At 47.7% G+C, this 24,561-nt stretch overlaps 1 protein-coding gene across 2 annotated transcripts in view; it reads right to left on the minus strand.

Moving 5' to 3' along the window:
- Window positions 1-20,008, minus strand: part of KIF26A (kinesin family member 26A) — a 101,271-nt gene extending 81,263 nt beyond the window's left edge. Inside the window, exons 1-2 of one of the 2 annotated variants that reach the window (XM_027887531.1) lie at window positions 19,874-20,008; window positions 17,319-17,558 (exon numbers count right to left, since the gene is read on the minus strand). In XM_027887531.1, the coding sequence (XP_027743332.1) occupies window positions 17,319-17,558; window positions 19,874-20,008 (375 nt within the window). Of the gene's footprint in view, window positions 1-17,318; window positions 17,559-17,727; window positions 17,795-19,873 lie in introns of those variants that run through there. The other variant, XM_027887532.1, reaches the window with a different exon arrangement.
- Between the last annotated feature and the right edge of the window lie 4,553 nt (window positions 20,009-24,561).

Here is a 24,561-nt window from a genome sequence, read left to right on the forward strand (position 1 = left end):
CTTAATAAACAGAGCCATTAACTAGGAAACATCCCTGCAGCAATTAAAAGTTTGCAAAGTACTACAGTGCGCACCTGGTTATTGCTCTGACATCTGCTTAGGTTTCCTATGTGTTTGCAAGTTGGACCAAAGAGAAAGGTAATTGAGTTTATAGACATATCATGACAAAAATGACAACAAGGTGCTGTTAACTGTTCATGACAAATAGCATAAAAACTCAAATAAAGCATGTGTACTGCCTGAAATGCTTAAAAGTTATCACATTTTATAATGAACCATATATGACCAAATGGTGTTTCTCCTACTGCTGAAGAATAAAATTATTCTAAAATAAGGATCCCATCATAAAATGAGAGGAAATTCATAGTCTGAACAATTGCAGTTGTGCTAAGCACATTTTTAGGCATATGGCAATTTTATAATGGTCATTGGGGATGAAGAGCTAAAATTCTGCGGCAGATTCTGAATTTAAGACATTTCACATAAAGTTGCATATCTCAGGAGACAAATTTTTAAGTGTGTATCCTCATAATGTTACAGACAATATTTGGCATAGGTAATATCTGACTACCTGAAAATACGAATACTATTTTCTGTACAATGACCCAGTTGCTTTATAAAGGGTCCAAATAAGTTTTAAAAAAATGCCTGAAGGCACCACTAAAAGAAAACAAATATAATGAGATCTGCTTTAACTTTATACAGACTTACCGCAACATTATGCAACTACAGTATGTGATCCAGTGTTCCCAAGTAAATGCCCCAATTACTATTGTAAGCCTGTCATTTAAATAGTTCCTTCCTGTTTAAAATGTAGAAAGCCAAATGCATTTTCCCACCACTAAGCATTGTGTAAGACTCCTTTCTCTTCCAGCAAGCTGGCTGAAGATGGATGAGCTTCCAAACTGATATCATTTTTAATTACGTGTTTTTCTCTCATTACTAATTTCCTAAACATGTCTGTAATCTTGCAGTGAAATCTCTGAGCGCAGTAGGTGTATCCACATACATCATGCTCTAGAAAATTAATATGAGATAATGATCAGGACTGCCATCACAACATAACCTGAAACAAGCAAGATACACAGGAGGCGATACATACTCAGAAGACTCTGATCTCAAGTGATTCTGGAAAGTGGTGGTTAATGGATGGTTTCTATCCTTCCTGCTGGCCCCTCTTGGAGCTGGTAACACAGTTGCTGGGCTCTAGGAGAGGGAGATGCTTCAAGCAACCTCCCCTTTGCACTTTCCACAACGCATTTATAAGACTGTGATGCCAAATGTGTATTCACACCTTCACTCCCTTCCCCTAAATACTCCACCATGAAGCACTGTTTGCGTAAGGGAGACACGATCAGCAGCTCATCTACAGAAGATAAGCACAGGTATCCCAGTTCTTTCCTGCCATCAGGGGTCCAACAGCTCCCTCCACCTAGGACAAAGTCTCCTGAAGTCAGGAGTCTTCTCCGGGAGCACGGCAGACCAGGAAGCACAGGAAGCAAAACCAAACAGGTAGGGAGGCACATGCCCACGCACGCCCCACGTACCAAAAGGGGTCACACACCCAGCAGCTGTCTGCATCAGATGCTCTTTTGGCTGGCAGCAATCAGGACTATGTATAGACCCGCCAGCTTAGGTCAACCAAGTGCCAGCCAGTTATTCCCACGGGATCTCTCTCATTCCTCAGATACTTCTCACTACCTGAAAGGCATTGCACAGCTAAACAACACTGCAAGCATTCTTTCACCATTAAACCAGCAGGGCAAGACGGCAACTTTTCAGGGAAAAAGAAAACAAAAACAAAAGGGTAACTGTTACGGGGCTTTTTTCCCAGCTAAACACACACTAAATTCTTAAGGGAATGATGCTTTCAGCACACCAGCTGCCTTCTCATCAACTGACACTTCCCAAATAAAGGAGGAAAATCCTGCAACTGTTCAGAGTGGTTGACATTTAAGAAATCAAATAAAGCAAAACAAGATAAATCACCAGCACTTAAATAAGTTTATATTTTCTAAGTGGTCTTAAAGTATGTCACAAGTATGGTTCTGACTACTCACTCAAAGAAAAAGGATCACTGCTGTTTCACAGTCAAAAAGATGAAGGTAGAGAGGGATTAGAAATATGGTTGAAGTAAACACGCACATAAAACCAGTGCAAATATAAAGAAACACCAACAGGAGGGCTCTGGTGTATATGTATGCAACTCACTAGTCTGTAATCACATGCTGATCAAAATGCATGTGCTAAATGGGGTAAGCTTATCTAAAAATGTAATGCTAGCTGAATTGCCCTGGGTCCCAAGGGAAGCCTGCAGCACAGACAGTGTGAGTGGGCTGGAGTTCAGATGTTTCACTGTATTCACACATGCTGCTATGGAAGCTGGCTGACAGAAAACTACACCATTTCACATTTTCTTCTCAAAAAAGAAAAGTCAACAAAATTCCATCCTGTTTTTCTGTCTGCCATCCACCTACTGACCGAGATCAAAAGCTTTAAATCCAGCCTTAACTTCCTCAAGAATCTGATGAAGAAATTCCTACAAGAAACCTGGTTCCTCTTGAAAACAAACGCTTCTACTAAACTTCACTCATTCAGCAGATGGAAAGAAAAGCTGGTGGACGCTCCTATTTTCTTTTCCCACGGCATCTTGGAAGGACCACGAAGAAGGCACATACAAACCCGAGGCTCCACCAGAGCTTTGCTGTGCATCACCCAGCTCCTTGGCTGGAACCAGCGCCCACATCGGAGTCACGTAACGCTGAAGGGAGCAACGCAACCCTCCAGCTCAGGGGGGAATTAACTGACCGCTGAAGGCACGGCAAGCCTTTCAAGTGACTCCGCTGGGTTATGACTGGTCTCCTGCTTCTTTTTAATTCTCATTAACATTTGCTGACACCTCTTTTACAACCAGAGGGACTGGTTCTTTACGAGAAGCCGTTTCACCTTCCCCAGTTAATGTCTTAATCCACAGACTGAGGCAGGTCAGATTATCTACACTTATCAAAGACAACATTATGCTTCATAAGCTATTTTTCTGCTTCAGTAAGGAATAAGCACATTTTATTTCTTACTATGTTTACCCATTACCTCACCAAGAGGCATTATTGTTAGTCTTTCTGAGGCTCTCCTAGAATAGGAGCATATAAAACAGGATTTCCTCCAGCTCTGCATACCTACTTACTCCAGAGTCATTAATGACATAGGTCTGGATTGAACAAAGACTTAAGATCAAATGAGCATTCAAAATAGCTGGGAACAAAAATATATCTGCCTGGAACACTGCATCTGTGTTTTGTCTTTAAAAAAAAAAACGCCAATGAGGCAAAAGTTTGCTTTCAAGACTACTTTTAAAGAAATGTTTTCATGAGAAAAAAGAGGAACGGCTAAATATTTTCATATGGGGCATGTATCTCAGTGGTCTCTAAATTAGGTTTATAGCAGCTTTTATATATAAATCTGCAAATCAAGTTGTCCTTTTACTGGAGATCAGAAGTACCTTCATTGCTGTCAAAAGGAACTCTGCAGAAAAGACCCAAGAGCTGCACAGGAATCCTCCAAAAATCCAAACCCAAACTGTCTTGCATGTGATAACAAGCAATAGCTGAAATATTCAAGGATAGGTAACTATCCTTAGAACTCAATTCTGAGATTTTTTAAAACACCTCTAAGCAATATTTTAAGGAAAACCTAAAGATGTATATATACTGTTCCAGGATTGGTTGAAGTTGATTCCTCGGGTTGTTACACTGTTTTGAGTGTCAGGTAGGGATATTTATCAGAAGGACTCCCCCTCCTGACAGGGTGTGGTCTCCCAGCAGAGGCTGCAGGACGACTTGGGCCCTGTACCCCTCACATCGTGCAGCAGGACAGGCTGCTGATAGCCCAGCACTGAGACACAGCACACTCTGTTCCATTCCCTTCTTCCTTCCCTCCCCACTGCCCCACAGACAGACATAATAACTCAGGGTAGGCCTCCAAAAGCTAACCCGTAAGCACATCTCCCCTGAAAATTATTTGGAAAAAATTATAGGCAAACAATGAAAAAACAAGCCAGAGGCTACAGACTGTCCGTATAATTACCCCATGTAGGGGCAGAGTCGGTAGGACATGGGAAAAATAACCCAAAAGCTAAGGATACAGCTTGGGTTCAGTGGTTAGCATCCAAAATTACCTTGGCAGTCTCTTAAAGACCTCGGTAGGGATGGTGTACACAAAAGCAGTGGCAGCCAGCAGGTTGGGAGAAGCACAGAGCAATGTAGGGATGCTTGAGGAGAAACACTATTGCTCTGTGTAATGTTATCAGATCCTACCTGCCCCAGGACATTTCCTACCTCTACCTACAAACACAGTGATTCTCCAACCATTAAGTAAACAGTCTTTGAAGATAAGAAAGCTTATTCTAATCTCTCACTGATGTCACTCCTGTATTGTATTCAGCTGAGCTACAGAACTCCTGGGTTAACAAACTCCTCTGTAAAATCAGGATTACCTTAAGTCTTTGCTCTTGCACAGACTTCAGGAATCCTGTTCAGGTACAGAAAGAAGTACGTTCTTCACACAGTGGATTTACATTTTTTCTTATTGAATCATAACAGACATTTTTCAGCTCCCTCCTTTAGTGGCAAGTGAACCATTTCTGTACCAGTATTATTAGTGAAGCTTTCCCAAAGAAAGCACAAGCACAGCCTCTAGAAAGTAGGGAATGCCATGGAATATTTTCCAGGATTAGCAAACAGGACTGTTCTCCAGTGGCAAGAAAAAAGAAAAATCAGAATAAGCCTTGACAAGTGTGGTGTGATTCCTGAGGTGGTTCTGTGCAGGGCCAGGACTTGGACTTTGATGATCCTCACGAGTACCTTCCAACTCAGGATAGTATGTGATTCTATTGAGTGAAATTCAAATAGAAACTACAAAAAGAAAACAGAAAAGCAATGATCTTCCAATGTACCACCTCACAGGACAATGCCTTTGTGTTCACTTCCCAGGGTCAAGTCTTTTTTCTGCATTGCAATTCTTTAACTACCTACTCCATACTTCTGATTGCACCCACTCCTACAAGAGCCAAGCCCTCTCACAAGAATAAAACGCTCAGTGAAAAACTCAGGGTGAGTCAGAAAAGTCAGTCCTGTGTATAACACATCTTTCATGCCATCAAAAGTCTTGGCAATAAGAAGTTGAAACCCAACTAAATTCTAACAGCACAAACCAGAGCTATTTTGCTCTTGATATGTGTGTGCTTATGAGTAGCCATGACCAGAATAATAAAAGGACACACAGCACAAATCTGAGAAAGGGAGCTCAAGTTGTGCCCGAATATTCACACTTACTCAGTCCCAAAGCAAGTTTCTTTTGAACAGCCTGAATATTATCAGCTTGGGTTGTTTGCCTCTTCAATAAGCTATGTCTTAGTTATAACAAATAGATCCTGGCACTATTTCCACACACATACACATAAACAGGTAATTATGTTCTCACTGAACAGAAAAATGAAGAGGATGTGCTGGAAAAAAAGCAGATGGAGGTAATGATACCTACACAGAGAGATGGATTTGGAATACAGACATTGACCCAGTTCTGCAGTCTGGCTTCCTCTTCATTTCACCCTTGTAAATCAACTGAAACTACAGAGAGCCAACAGGCTTCATTTCCCACCTGTTAACACATTTTTGATTCCACTGTCAATAAAAGAACCACAACACAAACTGTTCTGAAATGAAAATCCAGTGTCATATGTAACTGAAGACAGAAGTAGACAGATGAACAGCCAGATTCAGGATGAAATATTGCTGAAAATACTCTTCCTTGAACCCAGTCATTGCTCCCCAAAGGGTTGTTACCAAGGACATGACTACTTTCCACTGCCAAACTGCCCTCAGGGAGCCAGTAAGGCTGAGGCCAGGGTGTTGCTACTCATGATCAACTGAGCAAACACTGAGCACAAAGTCCACCCTTACACATAAAAATCAGAGAAAGCCATTCACAGCCTGTGTTTCACAACATGTCAGGATGAGAAACTCTCTCAATCACACAAATATTTTTCTAATCATTTGGTTCTTTGTGGAGGTCTCAGATTTTAAAGTTGAATAACAAGTAACTTCACCAGAGGTCAGTCAAGCAGCAGTAAGACTGCACGAGGTGGCAGGTTAAAGCATCTCTTATGTATAAGAGTACAAGTATGACATTCAGAAAGGGCCCCCAGGGATCCCAAGACATGAAGGTGTAATTAAAAACCATAAATCCATCAAATGAAAAATATGTAAACTTAACATATTAACTCATATATTTTTCTTCCTCAAATGCATTTGTCTTACTCTACACTCCTTTGCAGCCTACAAATAAAAAACTAACAATATCAGAAGAAATATTTCTTTGTATGCAGAATGTGAATATCAATAATAAATGCTTTTTAATTTATTTTTATAGGTAATTGCTGAAAAAAGCTCTCTCAGCAGACTGCTGAGATTCTGTGCATATTATAAACTACTTCAACTGTATCTCCTCTTCATAAAACCCACAAAAGGACAATATCTTACAGTGTTTCCATGCCACTCAATCATCCACACAAAATTACCCTTGTGAGAGCTTGTTGGAAGAATGTCAAATGTATTTGTCTGCCTTTGCAGCAAAATCTTCAGAGAAAGACACAAAAATAGTTCCCAGTTTACAGTTACAGAAGTTACACTAACACCTGAACATCTTAACTGCAGATTCTGGGGTTTAACTTTGTATTTCAAGCTACAGGCAAAATAGTTACAGGCCCGTGTTTCACCCACAGCATAGTTTTCAAGATAGCTTACAAAAGCTCTGCAGCACCTGTAGGTCATATTAAGGCTAAGGCATTTCTTCTGAAAAGGGTATTTGGGACAAATCAGCACCTTCTGTTCACTGACTGGAAAAGTAACACCAGTATCACCCAGAAATGACAAAGTGGCAAAGACGCTCGCCTCCGCCCTACAAAGGCCAAATTTTGTAGAGCAAATTTGTTTCTCATCATTAATGAGTGCTTTCTTGGGACCAGATGGCCCAGGGCCAGGCAGCAGCATGGGAACACCACTCTTCCTAATGACACAGGCAGAGTTATGGTACATGTGTGGGGATTATGTGAGGTTCACATCAGAGATTCAACTCAGTTTCCTCTCTGTTGCTGGTGCACTCGTTCTCACAGTGGGGCAGCCAGGTCTCTGTACAAACACATGTACATGTGTTCAGCACAAAAGTGTTTCATTATTACAACATGGCTAACACTTCTCAAATAATACCCAGATCAGCAAAATATCTCTTTTCCTAATGCTCAGTGATCACTTACTAAGTCTAGGCCAAAACTCTAACACAACTCTGCTGCTTTCTCAACGCAACACACAATCCAACACTGGCAGACAATGGCATACTCTTTAAACTTGTCCTAAGCACAGTCACCACATGAGATGCAAAATCCTCTTTGTCCTGGATGCCATGGATTAGCTCACTCAACTACCTCCCCACCCTTCCTTCGATCACTTGGATGTCAGGTGCTCTGGCATCATTAGTCAAGCTTCACCTGCTGAACAGAAGCCAGATCTCCCCAGCTTTTGCTATTTGCAGTGGAAAATCACGTATTTGCATGAAAACAGGCCACATGGGATGTTCCCAGTCTGGGCTGGTGACTGGCCACCCAAGTCTGGCAGTGGCCCTGGCTCCTGGAGCCACTTCCACTCCAATGTCTACCAAGCACTCCACAAATGACAGAGCACATTGATAGGGTTTTCCTCTCAGCCACTAAACCCTCCTAGGAACTGTGCCATTAGTCCTATAGACTGGCTGCAGTTGGGCACTACGTACAAGCAGTTGCTCTTACACTCCACACTAGACAATTTGGTGTTAAAGAGAGGGTTTGTGGCGACACCAGCACGTCTTGTCCAGGGACACTCAAAGAGGACCCAACATGTACCAAGAAAAAAAAAAAAAAAGCAGAATGCTTTCACCATTCCAGAACAAGCAGTACAGAAACCATCAACAGATGACCAAAAGTAGTAAAGCAATTGAAACAAGGACGGCTAGATTTCCTGACTGTACAAGTCACTTGTTTGTCTTCAAGTTTCTGACAGTTGTAAAGACTGTCACATTCCACGGAGTCCCCAGAGACAGCTCATGGTCTGGGGATGGCAACTGCTGCCTTATTTTGGGGTGGGAATTGGACATGAGCCACCAATCCAGCATAGTGCAATTGATCTCAGTCACTTCAGCAGTCTCATCTCCTCCAACACACTCAGAAGTATCACTCTGCTGAAGGCCCCATGATGTAACCTGGGCATAGCCACCACACCTGAACTACTCAGGAGCCACATCAGGTGCAAATGCAGCAGGAAACCACTGAAAACAAATTTTTACTTGATAAAGCTACATACAAACTGCAGGAAACTGCTGTACTCAGACCCAGGAGAAAAGCAGCAATTGCAAAAGGAGTAAATACATGCTACAACATACAATACAGTGAGAACAACACAATAAAAAGAGAGTACAATACAAACTGAGTACATCTAACTTCCCAAATTACTCAAACCACAAAGCCAAATGCTGCCCATTTAAAGTATAAACAGCACTGATCAATATATACACACAGAAAGTGACACAAGTCACACTGTAACAAATGGTATGTTGCAGTAAAACAGGAAACACATTTAAACATAACCGTTTGAATGCTGTGAGAACCAGGACTAATACCTTGCTTTCGCTGTTCACACTGAAAGCCACCCAATGCCCAACTTAGCCAGAAATACCACATTTCAGTTTTGTACAGAGGTCTTCCCATCCTGCTCACCCAGCAGCGTAAAAATCCCTCAGCAACATCAGGGGAAGATCTACTAAGAGCTAAATGAAAACTGATTGCTTCCCTACAGCTGTCCGGTGTTCCAACCAATCCTGCACAGGTATTGACACACAGTAACACCAGCCCAGCCCCAGCTGAAACCTGGAGCAGCTTGCCCAACTTCAGGAACGCCGATCAAAGAAGAATTTAAGACTTGACTCAAAGAAGGATAGCTGTACTCACCTAAGCCTCTTTTTGTGAGCAAGTGCTGAGATTTCACTGATTCACTGTACTTTAGGGTGATGTATACAGCAGTCAGATTCTTAGAGATAAAACAAACATGCAACAATGGCATTATGCTGCCTAAAATAGGTGGATATATTTACACTAAACATTCTTTCTCCAGCATGAAAATGAACATCTGCCAGCTAGATCTTAAAAGTTCACACAACTTCAAAGCAAAGAATTTAGTCCAAAGAACTATACGCCAAAGGTTTACACTCACTTTAATTTATCCTAGAGAAGAATACATTACTCCTGCAAAGTGACATATTCCCACCATATTCTAAATTATTGAAATAACAATCTGAAGCTTTGTTCTTAGGTTTCCCTATAAAATTTACCTTTCTTTTCACTTAAAAATAAAACATTTTTAATGAAAAACTAGTAAGTAATACACTTTGGCATAAACTTCAACAGCAATATTAGGGACTGTAGCCACTGAAGAGTTTTCAGTTTACAAGGCCACACCATATTTCCACAAGGCAGCTTTCCAGTTTCATCACAGGGAGGCACAGCACAGTATGCAGATACACCCTTTTTAGATACCATCAGCATAGTTCTAATCCTTGCTCCCCGAGCTGATCTAATACCTGCTACTTAACAAAAAAAGCTCCACTTCGACTGGACACACACCACGGCATCTTCAGAGCCCTCCCACAGCCTCACCACTCCCCTCCTGGTGAAGTGGCAGATTTTCAGGACTACCTGTTACTGTCTTCATGGTTTATCTGAAGTCCCTGGCTTTGTCTTCTGTTTCTGCTGTTGCAGTGACCCCAGTCTCAGAACCCCCTCCCTGACACCCAACCTTAAAGTTCAGTTACAAGTCACAGAACCTGCTGTTTTCTGTGTCCCTGTGTTATATATTCTTCCTTATTATGCATATTATAGGAGCAGTCAGCTCTACTAAGAACAGCAGTCAATGGGATTCAATCCTATACAAGGAAGAGAGTTTCCACCATTAAAAAAAAAAAAAAAAAGTTTTAACTGGAAATGGACAAAAGATGGAAGCATTTTCTCTTTGCTGAGCAAAGGAGAAATTAAGCGCAAGGATATTAAGCAGCTTGCCCAAATTCACCAACTCAGTGACAGATCTAGAGATTAACTCAGGTCTTGCACCCCTGCAATGGGACATAATTCCTCCTGTTAAGAGAGGGAGCAGGGGGCATGAATCTGCTGGAAATAAGACTGAAGTTTTCTCCCATAAACCACTCGTCTATATAAAATTAGTATACACTCATTTAAGAAGTCAGCTCCTGATCACAAGCACAGCCAGCAACAGATAAGACTCCTACCTTCCTAATGATGTCTTCCATTTGCGGATATATAGGACACATAAATACAAAATAGTTATTCCAGTGCTGCAGGTCTGAAGTCAGAGGACAAGGAGACAAATCCAGACAAATTAAATTCCATTGGTTTCCAGTAAATAATAAAAAGCATACTTCCAACTGGACAGCTGCCTGGCCATACTCAGTATGAGCAACATCCAAATAGATCTAAGTTCCTGAAAGTAATCCAATCTTGAGAAAGGCAACAGCACTGGCATGGAAAAATCTTCCATAACACATGCACAGGCTTACAGGTAGAGTCTCCTCACCTAACCAGGGTGAAGCAAGATCTCTGATCACTTTTCACAAAAAAAAAAAAAAAAAAATGTTCATCTGCCAGCTGAAAGCCCAGGAACTAACTGGCTTTTCTCTACATCAGCACTGTCACTGTGAGAAGTACAACTCAGGCCCACAGAGGGCAGCCATAGTGGGGTACCTGGGCATCAGGAGAAACAGCAACTGTGAACGTGGCAGGTGATCCTCATCTTGAGGGAAAAAACTGGTTTCAGCCATTCCCACTCTTATACCCTGTGGTGCCAGGTCCAGAGCAGCAGCCACTATCAGCTGCTGTGAGCCAGGGAAGAGCAGGATGACTACTGCCTCCAACAACCTCACTGTTAACAAGTCAGAGGTTGGGATCACCGTAGGTGGAAACCCTTGGCAAAAACAATAAAGCAGCTACTACATATTTCAACAGGTTCAAAGTAACCTCAGATGTTAGGAGCAGATGCTCTTTTCCACCCCCTGGGATTTTGAAATGGTATATGTTTCCTCCCTTTTCCCTAATAGGGCAGGGTGCTGAAGGAATTAGCTAGGGAAAGAGCCAAAGCACTACTAATTACCCTCAGCTACCCAGGAGACCACAGTACCTTCAGCTAATTGTGCAATCCCCTACTCCCCCAGTGAGAAGGTCTCTTGCCTCCAGCTTCTGAACTGCAAGATAATCCCACTCACCTGTATTTTAAAAGGGCATGCTTGAAAATCCTAAATGTCTAAAGCAAACTAATTACAATTAGTTTCCACAGCCTATCGTATCACATGGGGACTACTGCACTGACTGAAACAAGGGAACTGCTCATGTCAACACATTTGATACTGTGCTGTCACTAACCCTGTTATTAGACTGCACACGTACCTGAAATCCACATCTGAGATCATTGCCTGAAGCACTCCACAGCCAAGTCTGTGCAAGAGTCTCTCTCACAAAATTAAGTATTAAGTGTGCATCTTAAAAAAATGCCCCGTAGTTTCATATTTATTAACTAAGACATTACTTTTACACTTGCACATTTTTGAAATGTTAAAAATAGAACATTTTAAGCTGCATTTAGGGCTTGTGAAGAGCCGTGAAAATTGCATTACTCTAGAGAGCAATCTGTAAAAGACAGCTTTCCCAATCAATTCCCCTTATCTGTATCAACCCAATTGCAGAAAGATATCCCATGAAAATAAAAAGAGCCCCTAAGTAAAAGGACCCCAAACTTATCCAAGACCCATCAGTCTCACCATCATGACTTCCAAATTCCAGGTGACCATGCCACCCAATAGTAAGGACTGACACATTAACAGAAAACTGTGTACAGGAAGGAAAACATCAGTAAAGGCAGAGACTGCTTCCAAAAGTTAGACCTAGTTCACATGAACCTCAAATGCTGCAAGAAGTCCCCATATGCTCTGAATCCTTGCTCTTTTGGGGAAGCAGGAGCCTGCAATAGATCCCTCTCCCAGGCCCACATGCAGCACAGGTTTCTGAAGCATCCAACAGTGTACACCACAGTGAGGAGACAGGTACTGGCAGCCAGGGATCACACAAGCTCTCCTTGGCACTACTCCTGCTGATACCATGCCATCAGAGTGGCCACAGGGGGAATAACAAAGCATACCTGACCCTCACACATTAAGACTGCAGTCCTGAATCCCATGCCTGTCCCCTTGACCTGGTTTTCCAAAGTAGTAAGAACGGCTTCATTGCCCTTCTTTCCATCCTCTTGCTGCCTCCTTCTTAGCAGCTTTCGAACCTGCCAGATGATCTGAAATGGACGCAGAAGGCTCAGAGCAAGTTCCTACAACTTCCACAAACCGGCATTGAGAGAAACTGGGCAGGACTCACGTGTTATCAGTTGTTTGGCAGAAGCCTGATGTCAAAGCACTATCTTACTGTCTATCAGACTGTGGGTGTGCAGCTGCAAAGATGGAGTCTTCTAGGACAAGGAGGGCATAGCTGGTATTAATGCAGAGGGATGGGGAAAACAAATGCAGTGAACATCCATCCTACCAAACCCTCCTTCTGCTGCTCATGGAAACGTGGGGGTTATTTAGCACACAGGAGAAACCCACAGGAAAGAGCATGCCCCTCCTAAAACTTTGTTCTTCATCTCCCCTTCAGGTGATGCAATCAGCAGCACATACAGGTGTGCCACCAAGAGACCATCACTTTGATCAGGAGTGATGGGACTTCAATCCAGCATTTGCACAGCAAAACACATCCATATAAACAGAATGTCTAAAGCCACTGCTGTTCTCCCTTTTTTTTCCCCAGAGAAGCTGGGATTCCTCCAACTCTGGCTGGTTTAACACTGAGCCTTGACAAGGATACAGCAGGCTAAGACTTGCTGAGCTCTCTCAAATGATTCATGGTTCGTTAGCAACCCAGGCATGACCTGTCCTGGTCACCGAGACTCCCTGCAGACCAGGGGTGGCAGCATGCTCCTTTGTGTCCAGCCACAGTTTACATGAGCAACTGGGAATACAGGGGGATTCAAGTATTGGAGAAAAAACATTGCAGACCCCACCAGCAACAAAAAGCCACACTTGCTTCTTTGTCCTTCAGGCCCTTGGAAGCTGTCCAGTGATGTGTCTCACGTAGAGCAGAGAATGCAAGGGGGACAAAAAGAAAAAGCAAAACAACAAAACTGGGAAGAAGAGAAGCTCTTAAAAACTAAGACAGCAAAAACTTCCTGCACTCAAGCAACAATACAATATAAATGTTTCTGCCCCACTTTATATTGCCTCTGACACCCACCTGCACTGGCAGTAGGTACAATATAAACTGCTCAGATTGGCAGGGTGGATGGGGACAAGGGTGTCTGAATCCCTGGGTTGGGAGAAACACAGTCAAAGCTAATCACTTCCAAAGTGAATTTCCATTCGTCTGGGCCTCCTTTCAATACTGACAAAAAAATTTTCTTATTCCCTATACCTGGGTACAATTATTACTTTTCTAGAACCAGCATTTTTACACCAGTATTAAACCCTTCTGTGGGTGTAGTTGCATCCGTGTGTGCGTTCCTCACACCACGAGAGCTTTCTTCCTCTGCTCAAAAGGGTTTAGATTAAATCACTTTACAGCAGCTGTATATCCTCAAGGCTATTGCCTTCACCAGAGGCAGCACAGAATTCACTTCCAGCAGTGCAGCTACAGGAGTACATCCCTCATGCTGAACAGTCCCTGCCTGTCCCTTTCCTTTTGGAGACACCCACCTCGCTCTGACATACACCTCTTTAGAAACAGCATGTTTGGGTTTTACCTAACAGGGGCATCACACAAATTGACTAATTAGCATTTGTGAAGCACTGTGAAGATTTTAGGTGCTAAGTATTATTATTACTAATTTAATCTACATCCCATTCAGTCCTTAGCCTCTCCTGTGAAACTGCCAACAGTGATGCCAATTAGCGGTAATTGTTGTGGTGGTTTTGTGACAAGGCTATTTGCCAACTGGGAGTGAGACACAGACCACCAACTCATTTCCCGTGGATTGTCCCACAGCTGCCAACAGCAACAACTTCCAGGCACAGCAACCTGCTCTCCACTCCAGCCAGAACTCTGGCACTAGCAGATCCTGTATCCCATTACCAACTCCCCAGGGACACAGCCTGCAAAACTTTTAATTAGGGATCAACCAAGGCATCGTGTTTTTCCCTCCATTAGTTCAGTACATGACCTGACAACTGATGCCGATACTGCAATACCAAAATGCTAATCTGGAATAATTTCAAATTAAACTTTGCTCATTTCCATTCACGCTTGATGAAAATCATATTTTGACTCACACACAGGCCTCACTGTGGTAGCAAACTGTAAAGGCAGCAGCAGTAAAATGAAGGGAATTGAGAGTGTAGGGTGCAGTAAATCTTGTGCTTGGGAGACTGTTAACAGAGTTTTAATATAAGCAAAGAGGTGTATCTTTTTATCAGCTGTCCACAGAGGTTTGGAGGACTTTGAAGAGACACAAACAACTAACAGTATTCTGTAATCAATGCACATCATCTGAGCACCGAAACTTTAAATTATTTATATATTTTAAATACGTCTAATTGAAAGGACAGCAACACATAAACTGTATGAATCATAGCCCTCTCAAGCAATTAGATTTGTTATCCCTGCAGACTGCAAACAGTACGTTGGCTTTTTATTCTAATGTGAATTCAATCCCTTGTCAGCTGCCCCACGCATGAGAATACACCTCCTCTCTTTCATCAGGAAAGATATCAACAGCAGGAAACTAGCCCTTCTTTCATCTCTGAGGCACCCACCCACCTTTCCAAAGGGTTTTCAACCAGGTGTGGAAATCTTTCTGAATCTGTGCTGAAAGATCTCTTAATTATTATGGCAAAGGAGGTAAATCCTTTGAGAGCAGCATGCTCCAAGCAGTAGCCTTCTGGTGTTTACTCATCCAGTAGTTGCTTAGTTTGACAGTGCATCAGAAGGGCTTATAAGAAACTTTGGACTTGCATTGTATGGGCATGAAACTCTGTAAAAGAGAAGCTGCTTTTTCAGATGTCTTGTTATATAATTAAACAAGAAAGGGAGGGGGGTGGAAATCGAGCAAGCTGCCTTTCTGGCACAAACATTACACAGTGCTCGCCCTGCCAGCATATTGCATCAGATTCCCACTGCAAGGCCAATTCACAGCAGCTGAGTAGCCAAACCCCTGACTGTTATCTCCCGCTAACCTACTTCACGCTCAGAAGGCAGTAAGTACGACTGTTTATTGCATCTTCCTTCCTGAGGAGCTGCTCACTAGACCAGGATTAGGGGGGGGTCTGAGCTTGCAATTAGGCTGCAGGTCACAAAAGCGTCAGAGAATGTAGTTTTTAAAAAAATTCAAAGATCAAACACTACTGTACTCTACAGAACGAGTAAACTCCAGGTATCTGTTACTCTGTGCTCAGGTCTGTCGAGGTTCTGACACTGTGATGACTACTATTTTATTACGTTCCTAGGCATGCTTTGAAACCCTGCAGAAAAGGGGGGATCAATTTACCCATCATCAAGTGCTTATCAGGGAAGTCCCCTGAGACTCGCAGGAAGGAGACCACACAAACAGGCCTTTGCTCACAGGTCCCCTCACCTGAACACCTGGCCGAGAGCTCCAGACTCTCCTGCACTGGCAACTTTTTTTTTTTTTTCCCATGGCAGAGATGCACTCCTAGATAGGACACAATTCTTCATGGCAGAGTCCCACCCCAACAATGGGAACAGGGGTTTCTGTGCAAACTGAAGCAGTCTAATGCAGGCACTTCACAAGGGAAATTAAACTTCTTTCCACCACTTGCAGCAATCCAGAAAACAAAAGGTCGAGCAATCCTAAATCCAATGAGATAAGATACATAACCTTTTACACCACAGAAATAAGAGCCCACTCCAAACCCAGCAAGTCAATAGGTAGACTCCTGGTGATTTCAAAGGGCTTTGGATCCTGCCAGAAAATGCAAACCTCACTGTGCATTCGGACACTGCTCCACAATGCACTTCCAAACAAAACTATATTTAGATTCAATGGGAATTCTGTAGATCATACAGGAACTCTTTGAATGAAAACGAAGGTCAGTAGGGTTTGGCTTCCTCTTCAGACCCTCCCCCCCATTCTTGCAAACATCCAGATAAGCATTGTTTAGAAAACAATACGTTACTTCCAAATGTTATCAAAACCCCAACACACGTTTTGTGTGTCCCGAAACAGAATCTCAGGGTCTTCTGTTGCATTTTGCCCCATGAGCTAATCCATGGGATCTCTTCAGACATCTAGACAAGACTCTGTATTTTATCACCTGTACCACCTTTCAAAAGCTTTGCTTCACCTGCTCTGACTGAAGGAAAAGGGACAAGGATAATAAAGGCCTTCGATATACAGAAAACAAACACGGAAAGGAAAAACTGTGCAGACAATTACAATACATGCAAATGAAGCTGCACCTGTGTTAGAGGGAACCTCTGGCACCTTCATGTACTTTCTCCGTTCCCTACCAGATATGAAATAACATCGTGAAGCACAAACTGGAGGGAAATGACACAGCCAGTGCTTGCCCGAGTGACATTAGGACAGGAGTGAGCCCATCAGCCAGGCAGGCATATTCAAGCACCCAGAGGGAGAAAGCACAGCAAAATCATTCCACTCAAAGTTTCCTCCAGAGCCACAACCACGATTGCGTGATTCTCAGCAGCACTTTATGGGCTCCTCGGAAGGAGGAGCTGAACCGCTGCCATCGACAGCTCCTCTTAGGAAGGATGAAGGCAAAGCCCAGTCGCAGCACCGAGCCGGCATCCCCGGGGCGGTGTCAGCAGGGCTGGGCGGCACAGGGTCCCACAGAGCTCCCACGGGCTCTGAAGCGGCTCCGAGGGCGCGTCCGGGACGGTTCCCGCACAGCCGCTCCTCGGCTCTCTCCCTCCACTTCCCAAACTCCCTATTTTATTTTTAACTGCTTCTGGCAGCCAGTGAGAGTCCAGCCGCACAGTTTCGCTTTTTCACAAAGTCCGGGACGGGAAATCCTTGAACTTCTGAAGAACCGTCCTGGGTTGGAAATCACTCGCTCTGCAGTCACACTACCCTCCCAAATCCATAGGGATGTACCTCTGACCCCGGCCCGGGCCAGGCTCCCGCGGGTTCCGCACCCCCCGCGACCCCCGGCGGACTTACCGGCGGGGCGTTGGGCGGGCAGCCCCCGGCGGCGAGCCGGGCCGCCTGTCTCCTCAGCTCGGCCAGCTGCGCCTGGCAGCTCCGACACCAGCCCCCGGCCGCCGCCCGCTCCAGCGGCCGCGGCTCGGCCCCCGCGGCGGCCCCCGCGCCCTCGGGCGGCGGGCGGCTGGCGCAGCGCTCCTCCTCGGCCCCCGGCCTCTTCCTCGGGGAGAGCTCCCGCGCCGCGCTCCCCTCCGCCACCTGCGGAGACAACACAGCTCAGCAACGCGGGACGCGGAGGCAGTGCGGCTCCCCCCACCCACCTCGCGGGAGGAAGGGGGAGGGGGGGGAGGTAAAGGAAAAACAAGGAAAAATAAATTAAAAAAAAAAAAAGCGCTCAGCTGCGGGGAGCAGTGTTGTCACAACTTACCCCCGGCGCCCGGGGCTCAGGTCCCAGACCCTTCCTGCCGGCGGCCGCGATCATGGTGGCGGGGGATGCGCCCCTGCCCCGCAGCGCTAGTGCGGGCGCGGTGCCCGGCGGCGCGGCCGGCCCAGGGCGCCCATGGCCGGGCGGAGGTCCGGGGTACCAACAGTGATCGCGCCGGTTCCCCGCCGCCCGCGCTGCCGCTCTAGGTGATGTTGCCTCCCATGTTGAGACGGGAGTGAAGTTTGGGATGGGAGAGGGAGGCGGAGTGAGCTCCCCACGGCGGCACGGGGAAGGACCCAGAGCACGGGAGCACGTCGGCAAAAAAAGCTGGAAAAGTGCTCGGAGGGCAGGGGAGGAGGGGCTGGGCTGGGCGGGGGCGGGTGGGGTGGGGTAAGCGAGGCGGGCTGGGGTTTGGGTTTAGGTTTGGGATAGCGGCGGGAGGGGAGAAAGATACCATTTCATAGTGACCCCACGGAATAGTCCCAAAACCGGTGTGGCATAAGTCGTTGCCCCCTTCACACTCCAACACCCAAGTTGCTCGGGAGTGTTCAAAAAAGGGCCGGGCAGGGTGTGCGGGTCCCGCTGCGGAGCGCGGGGACACGAAAGCGGCGCTGTGGGTGCGGACCAGCTGCCAGCGGGGCCCGAGGGTCTGGCCGGGGCGCGCTCCCCCCGTTCCGCTCCGCCCCGCGGCTGGTGCTCTCCTGCGTGGGTTGGGGTGCGGTACTCTCCCTCCGCGGGCTGATGCGCGGTACCGCGGGGCACAGCCCCTGCGGAGCCGGCTCCCCAGCCGCTCGGCGGGCGCTACGGGATGCTCCTACACGCGAAAATTGACCTGACAGATGGAGAAACTAACGTTCGCCCAGCTAGTTGACTACTTGGCTGCCGCTCCGGCTCATATATTTAGCAATTTTTTCCTTTTTTTTAGTTTGGTTTTTTTTTTTTTTTTCCCCAGAGAGGGGGGACAGCCGCTGTCTGTCACGACCCCCGCCCGGTGCCAGTCCCAATGGCCGGGCCGGGCCGTGCCCGGACCCGCGGGGCTCAGCGCCGTCCCTGTGACCAGAGTGCCACCTGCCGGCACGGCGAGGCCGCACAGCGGAGCCGCCGGTCCCGCCCGGGACAGGAACAGAGACGGAGATGGGGCCCCGCGAAGCCGCGCCGGGTGACGGCGGCGGCTTCCTCCGGCGATGCCAACGCAGCTCCTCGGCCCTTTCCCCACCCGCGGGTGGGTGCTGGTGGCACTGAACCGCGGGGTAGGGTCTACGGCGGAGTGAGCAGCGCCAAGCACAAAGAGTGGGGAAATGAATATATATATGTATGGGGGAGGGGGGGAATAATCCTCCCTAAGAGGCGCCCTCCACCGCCACTTAAACTTTTCTGGCTCTCCCGAGCACGTGTGTGAAGCGCCCCCCCCACTCCCCTCCCCGCTATGCCCAAGGGTGCGTGCCCTGGCACGGCGGGTAGAGCCCCCCATCCACTACGGCTGCTGACCCCCACCCGCCTGGACCGCCCTAAAAAAGTTTGGATGGGGAGCTGAAGACGGGGGGCGCGGGCTGTTACCCGGGGGGTGCCGTGAGCTGCTCTTGGGGCGGGCGGGGGAGTGGGACTGGCACAGACACTCGCACCCGGGAGGTGCGCCCCGACCCCCTTCTACCGCCTGCTCGGGGCAGTGCTGGTCTACGGGAACTTGCTCCGAAATTTCCTGCGCCCGAACAAGGGCTGCAAAACCTTCCCGCGGCTCCGAGTCTCGGGTTGGACGGGGCGGGGGGTAAAGGGGTGGGCTCCACGACCGGCCCTGGGCTGAGCCGCGCTGCGGGGCTGAGCCACCTCCTTTTCTTAGTAAAAAAACACTCCTGGAAATAGCGGGACGCAGTGCCCCCACTTCCCATTTGAAACCGGGGTCACATAAGGCGCCGCAATGCCCTCGGGGAGCCCCGGGAGCGGGCCGGCAGCGCTGTCCCCCCGCGCCGCTCCGCGGAGCCGCCAGGACTGTTCGTGGTGCTGAAACCTGCCCGGCACCTCCGCCCGCAACTTCGCACCGCCAAGTTTGCCACCCCCTTCCCGTGAGCTGGCCCAGGACAGGGCAGGCAACCGGACCCCACGACCCTCTCCCGGCCCCCAGCTCCCCGGGACCGCGCCAAGGTCCCCTTACCTTGGCTTTCCTCCGCAGGAGGTGGCTGGTGAAGCCGAAGATGATCTCCGAATCCAAGCACAAGGCTCCTATTTCCAAGAGACTGGGGTTTTTCCTCGTGGCATTGGAGGCATCGGGCGATTTTTGAAAAGCCATAGTTTGGGATTGGAAATATCCGGCTCCCTGAGCGGAGGCGATGTATTTGTATACACACAAGCACACAGAGGGAGGGAGAGGAAAAAAAAAAAAAAAAGGATAAAATAGTAAACACCTCCCACCCCTTAAAAAAAAAAAAAAAGAAGGGGAAAAAAAGGAAAAAAAAACCAAGCGCGGATGAGTTACTCCGTCATCTGCCAGGATGCGCCGCCGGGGTGAGGTAGCCAGCAGCTGGGCAGATCCGCCAGCCTCCCTGCCTCTCTCTGCCGCTCTCCACCGCTCTCCTCCCGTTTTATCCCCCCTCAGCGCACCTTGCCTGACGAGCGAGCGCGGGCGCGGACCCCTCAGCGCCCCACCGGCGCCGGGGCCGCGGCCGCCGCTGCGCTGGGTGCGCGGGGCCGGCAGCGCCCTGATCCCCCGCCGCCGGCCATCAGCTCGCCGAGCGAGGGGGCTCCCACCGCCCGCTGGCCAGGAGCCCGCACTGCGAGCCTCCTGCCTCCCCCCATCCACTGCTGGGTGGGTTTAGTGCCTGGGTTGGTGGGTTGTTTTTTCCCTCCTCCTTCTCTTCCTCCTCCTCCTCCTCCGGGGTGAGCGCAAGGAGGAAAAAGCTATCAGTGAAGTCAGTTTAGGAGGGAAGAACGACACGAAAAAAAAAAAAAAGGTGTGGGGGGCGAGAAGGTAAAAAAAGGAAAGCCTGAGGGAGCAGCAGAGGTAAAGCACTTTCCGGGAGGGATCCGGCCTTTCACTCTTTCACTCCTCTAAGAAACTTCCCCCTCTTTTCTCCCTTGTGCTTAATTTTATGTGTAGTGGGTGCGGACGGCAGGACGAAGCGAGGTCCTCCTCACCGATAGGTCGGTACAAGGGTAGCCGATGGCTACCCCCGGAGCGGGCAGCCCTCACTGCAAGCTGCCTCTCTGGCCGCCCCCTCGGCCGCGTGTCCCAGCCTGGGGGCCGGGGCAGAGCCCTTGGATCGGGAGTCTCCGCAAGGCGTGGCCCGTCCCGTCGGGGCTGGCGGGATGGATGGGGCTCCCCGAAGAAGCGGGGAGGAGGCTCCGGGCAAAGCGCTAATCCCTTCCCGAGTTCTTTCCCGCTAGACAAATAATCCCTCTCTGACAAAAGCATTATCCAGCTTCATATCGCCTGCAGTGAAAGGGACTTGAATAATCTGTTTAGCCCGGCTTCGCGGGGCAGCCCCGCCCGCACACCGGGTGCTGCGGGGCGGAGGTCCCGCTCCTCCCATCCGCAACTGCGTCCTGGGCAGGGCTGAGATCCGGGAGTGAACTGCGAGACGGTGAGTGCTTAGGGGAGGGGGGGAGGGAAGGAGAAAAGGAAGGATAGGGATGAGGAAAGGGAATGGGAATGGAGGAAGGGAAGAGAAGAGAGGGAGGGACAATGGAAAAGTAAGTAGAGGAAGAGAGAAGAAAGAAGAGAGGGAAGAGAGAGGTTTTAAGTCTCTATGGCCATGAAAGGATATCGTAGCTTATCTTTACTCTGAATTTACTGGGTTGCCTGTTCTGGGATTCCAGCTAATGATGATCCTGTGTTAGATGAAGGAAGTGGGTTAATGAGTGTCTCTGTAGGATGGAGGTACACAGATGTCACAGGCAGGCACAGAAGCAGTGGTGGAGGGGAGCAGAGAGGGTTGAGAATGGTGAGATGGCTTATAGCAAAGGTGCAAGGATTTGTTTGGCTTCTCATTGCATCCCTTCCCGATGTAGACATCAGACCAGAGATATGCCATTGTGTTACCTGGTTCCTGAACCCACCCAGGAATGGTGTCTGCAGGGACTCAGTCCCTGTGACACCTTGCACAGACTCATCCTCTCACTCCCAACAACCCTGTCCCAGCCTCCTGTCTTGCTGTGAACCACTATGCATTCAAAGTCTTCCATCACCCTCTGCTGCACAAGTGTGACATTCCCCTGCCCCAGAACATCCCTGGGCTTGGAAGGTGTCACATTATCAAGGCATTGTGAAGAAATGGGTGAACGGGAGGGCAGAAGGAAAAGCTATTCAAGCAAAATGGTGGTATGGACATCAACAGTCCAGGTTAAGTGTCCCTACCTAGGCATTCAGCTCAGGTGTTCAGCATGAGGTAGAACAGTGCCCATCACCAGAACCAGAAGCATGAAATGTCACTTCCCATGCATTGGGGTCTTTCCCACCTTGGCTTGGAAACATCCAAGGGTAGAGACAAACTCGTCCAGGCCAGGGAGGCCTGTTGCCTGCTTTGGAGTAGGCCTGAGGCATCTGCCCCCATCTCCCACATCTTCAGGCCAACCAAGTTTAAGCACTCACACCATACTGTTCTGGCCTCAAGGAGAGCCCAGGTCTTCACTGTCCTCAGGCCACCTCTGGCCCACCAGGTCTCTCTTCCACACCCCAGTTTTTCCCTCTTCCCTGACTCTTGGCAAAGACCCTGGGAAGGTCTGGGTCTAAAAGAGGCACTGAAAATCATGCACTGAGGGTCTCTGTGCAACCCTAACCTCACCCCTAATTCCAAAGTCTCCCTTTAATCACCCCTATTAAAGGAAATATCTCCTCACCCCACTGCCCTCAGGTGTCTTACCGATAAACAAGCTGAAGGGAAAGTTATTACCTTTTATTCACGGTGTCTAAACTAAAGTAAAACATCAACAGGGTGACTGTACATAATAATAGACTAGATAAAGTCCATTTTTCTTGGGCCCTCTGAAAGCGATCCCCGAGCATTAAAACGGGTCTCTTAATAAATATCTTATCTCCCTGCCACAGAGCCCTGGCTGCAGATAACCAGACAGCCATTACTGTACCTCTGAAATAACCCCATTTCCATCAGGGCCACTTCAAACAGGCTTCTCTTTAAAGACCACCCCCCTCCTCCCCGAGAGGAGGTGGGAGAAGGCTTGAACCTCCCAGGGTGGGGGATTTCATCCAAGTCCCCAAGCAAGGTATGAGGTTACTGCACTGCAATGCATTCTCATCCACAAGTAACCATGGAGCAAGGCATTCCCTCTGCAAACCACAAGTATAAATCCATCCCCCTTGTGCCCTGCTTTGGGGTGAGCAGTGCTGGGCTCCCACAGTTCTGCTCCCCTGGGCCCGCTCTGCAAGCAGAGAGAAAGTTGGCCAGGAGAGCAGGGACACGGCAGGCAGCTGCCATCTCCTCGAGGGAAATGGCCTTCCCAGTGTGCACATCCCAGGCTGCAAGGTGGTGCTGTACAGGTTGCACTGGATTCCTTTATTAATACACCATACAGGTGATAGTAGATTTATTAAGTATATTGCTGTGATTTCACATTTAATTTACTAAGAATACAATGGTTTGGACTAGAGGACCCAAGGGAAATCTAGGCAACAGTGAGCAAAAATCCATGAAATTCAATGTAGCACACTAATCATGGAGGCATTATAGTATTAATTGCTATAATGATATACTTCTAATCCTATCTTACACTGTGCCACATAATTTCATTGGGTAAGAGACGAAAGGAATTAAATTTAGTTCAATACAGGCAAGCATGTAACTTAATAGAGTAGTTTGACTCTGGCACACTCGGGGGTTTAGGACTAATGTCACACAACACAGTCGGCAGCAGGGAAGAAGGTCGGCACAAGACTTTTAACACCCTCATTGAAATCTGGAAGCAATATGGAAAAGTGTTAGATTTCTGCTTTTCGAGAGGCAACCTGGCCCTATAAAGGATAATTAGAATTCGTTGCAAAGATGATTTATCATGTCTATCATTGTGCTTGAAAAGGCTAGGTCACCCATGAATGCTGATGAAATTTCAAAGATCTACTCCCCAAGGACTTTCTGCATCTGCTGCCCTCTGAGATGGGGAAATAGCCCAGGGCAAGCTTCTCATTAATAGCGCAGGAAAATATAAGCATTTTGTCTGACATAACATTTTTCTTCAGTATTATACCTGACACGATCAGACCTTTAAATAACGTGGCAATAGGGCTCACTTTAAAGTTCATGTACTTAGTGTTGTGCCCCCCTCCCCCCCCCCTCCCCGTTAACCCCCCTCCACCCGCCCCGGTTTCAGCTAGGTAGTAGCTCTCTCTAGCAAGGCAGCGTTTTGACCCGAAACACACTTTCTCCCGTAACAAATATTGTGTGAGGTGGGCGGAGGTGGTAAAAGTAGCTTTTGATCTTGTTTGTATAATATGCAAAAGGACATCAAAGCTAGGGAAGAGGGGGAGGGAGGGAAAGGAAAGCAGAGCAGAAATAACCCTAGTCAGTGGAACACCAAATAGCTCATGAATAGCTAAATAAAACATAATTAGAAAAACACGATAAATGAGTGGTTCTTTAAAGAGGGCGATGGCGGAGCGGGCTGGGAGGGCGGCCAGGGGAGGCGGGCAAGGCCCGATTCAAAGCCATCCCCGAGGCGACACAAGCGGGGCCCGGACCTCGGAGTGGGGAAAGCAGGATCCCTCGGGTAGCCCCCTCCCCGCCGCCCCGGAGGCGGCTTTCCCTGGCCTCATCCCCGTCGGGGAGCCCCAGGACAGCCCGAGGGGCGGGAGGAGCCGGAGGAGGGGGCGTCCGGCGGTGTCCGGACCCGCTC

The sequence above is a fragment of the Empidonax traillii genome, unplaced genomic scaffold (genome assembly GCF_003031625.1).
Source record: "Empidonax traillii isolate 1590-97213 ecotype Southwest subspecies unplaced genomic scaffold, ASM303162v1 scaffold213:size761030, whole genome shotgun sequence".
Classification (NCBI taxonomy): Eukaryota; Metazoa; Chordata; class Aves; order Passeriformes; family Tyrannidae; genus Empidonax; species Empidonax traillii.